Consider the following 2,027-nt stretch of genomic DNA (forward strand, 5'->3'; position numbering starts at 1 on the left):
GTCATATATGTAACACTGATTTTACCTTTCCAGGATATAATGAGGTGAAACAGGTTTAGTAACTGAATACTTCACAGAGTAAACAGTGCATCTGACCCTGGATTACCATTTCCTATCACTTTGCAGTGACTTATCTAGTCAAGAAACAATGGAGCTTTCAGTGTTTTCCTTTAATAGGGCCCTTAATTTACACTGTGCCAGATGAAACACATACTGCACCTTCTAGACTCACCACAGACATTATGCCACACAGACCTGCTTTTATGTAATCATACGAAAACCTGGCTATACTTCTGTTTACTGAGTGGTACTTATAAATCAGTACAAATGCATTTTCCTTGATTACTAAAAGATTTTACTTACCAAATTTTCTCTTTCAATCCTTTGCTGTTCCCTCTGTCTGTTGAGAGCACTATGGTATAATTTAGGGGGGTGGCCAATCGATCTTCCAGGAATCCCACTTTTGTTTCCTGGTTTTTCAGCCTGTCTTGACAGTTCTTTCAAAAGCCTCTGATTTTCCCGATCGATCTGTCTCACTTCTTCTCTTGTGAAAGAGTAGTTTTTCCTAGGTATTACTGAAGGCTGATCAAAGTGAGGTTTTTGTGGTCCCTTTTTATCTAACTGCAGAAAAGCTACAGAAGTAAACAAAAAAGTAAAAGTGGCTAAACAAAGTAGCTATGATAGTATATGCTTTAATTCTTTTATTTTTTATGTGTATGATATTTTATGTACATGTATATAAATATAAATTAACCTGTGCATGCAATGCCCACAGAGACCAGAAGAAGTTGTCAGATCCTCTGGAACTGGAGTTAAAGACTGCAGAAAAGCTACAGAAGTAAACAAAAAAGTAAAAGTGGCTAAACAAAGTAGCTATGATAGTATATGCTTTAATTCTTTTATTTTTTATGTGTATGATATTTTATGTACATGTATATAAATATAAATTAACCTGTGCATGCAATGCCCACAGAGACCAGAAGAAGTTGTCAGATCCTCTGGAACTGGAGTTAAAGACAGTTGTTAGCTGCCATGTGGGTGCTGGCAATGGAACCCAGGTTCTCTGCAAGAGCAGCCAGGGCTAATCTTAACTGCTAAGCCATCTTTCCAGTCTCATGCTTTAACTTTTTTTTTAATCATTTTTTAAAAATTCTTAATAACTACATGATTAGAAGAAGCATTTCACTACAGCTTTAACATTTTCAGTAACACAATCCAGAGCAAGAGTACATCTCTTTCACAAGTGGGTGCAAGCTTCTAGGTTCACAGTTGAGTTAATACAGTTAAATAAATACTGAACTCAGTATAAGCCCTGTAAGACATAAAATTCAATGAGTTTTTTAATCTTTAAAAAAGATCTCCATTTCATTTTAGAATATATTGTTCCTTGCAGAAAGACTCATTGTTTTCGCTACTAACACTGAGATGTTGGCACATGCATCTCTAATCTGTATGTATCTGATTATTACTAGTCATAATTGGTTGCACTTGGATCTTTGGCACCTGTGTATGTCTATAAAGTCATCGGGTAGATTTCAATGGTAATGTTTATCACCTCTACTAATTAGCATGATGTAAATTTCCATGCTTCCTCCTCAAATATAATACATTTTAAAAAATTTGTTGATTTTGCCAGGCATGATAGCGCATGCCTATAGTCCCAGCACTTGGGAGGCAGGGACAGGCGGAGGCAGTTCGAGGCCAGCCTGGTCTACATAGTGAGCTTCAGGCCAGCTGGGGGTTTCCCTGTAGAACAAAACAAAACAAAACAAAACTGTGTGTGTGTGTGAATCACACAGAACATCCCAAACCATCTTATTCAACTATACACCCACTTCCCAGATGGCACCTTCCCAGAGCCTCCCTCCCCCCACTAGAGCCTTATACTCTGATATCCCTGCTGCTGTCTGCTGTACTGTCAGCACCCCCAGCCATTCCCCACTACTTGCCCTTCTGGTGAATCTAGTCAGCCTATCTAGAGGTCTTTGTTTTAGGAGGGTCAGCTCTTCCTCTTCTAGCAGCAATCA

At 38.4% G+C, this 2,027-nt stretch overlaps 1 protein-coding gene across 3 annotated transcripts in view; it reads right to left on the minus strand.

Moving 5' to 3' along the window:
* The window catches only part of Cfap97 (cilia and flagella associated protein 97), a 40,262-nt gene that overhangs the window by 23,916 nt on the left and 14,319 nt on the right, over positions 1 to 2,027 (minus strand). For all 3 annotated transcript variants that reach the window (XM_029556379.1, XM_008853584.3, XM_029556380.1), the window contains exon 3: positions 364 to 632. In XM_029556379.1, the coding sequence (XP_029412239.1) occupies positions 364 to 632 (269 nt within the window). The remainder of the gene's footprint in view (positions 1 to 363; positions 633 to 2,027) is intronic.

The sequence above is a fragment of the Nannospalax galili genome, unplaced genomic scaffold, assembly GCF_000622305.1.
Source record: "Nannospalax galili isolate Female #2095 unplaced genomic scaffold, S.galili_v1.0 scaffold46, whole genome shotgun sequence".
In the NCBI taxonomy this organism is placed as follows: Eukaryota; Metazoa; Chordata; class Mammalia; order Rodentia; family Spalacidae; genus Nannospalax; species Nannospalax galili.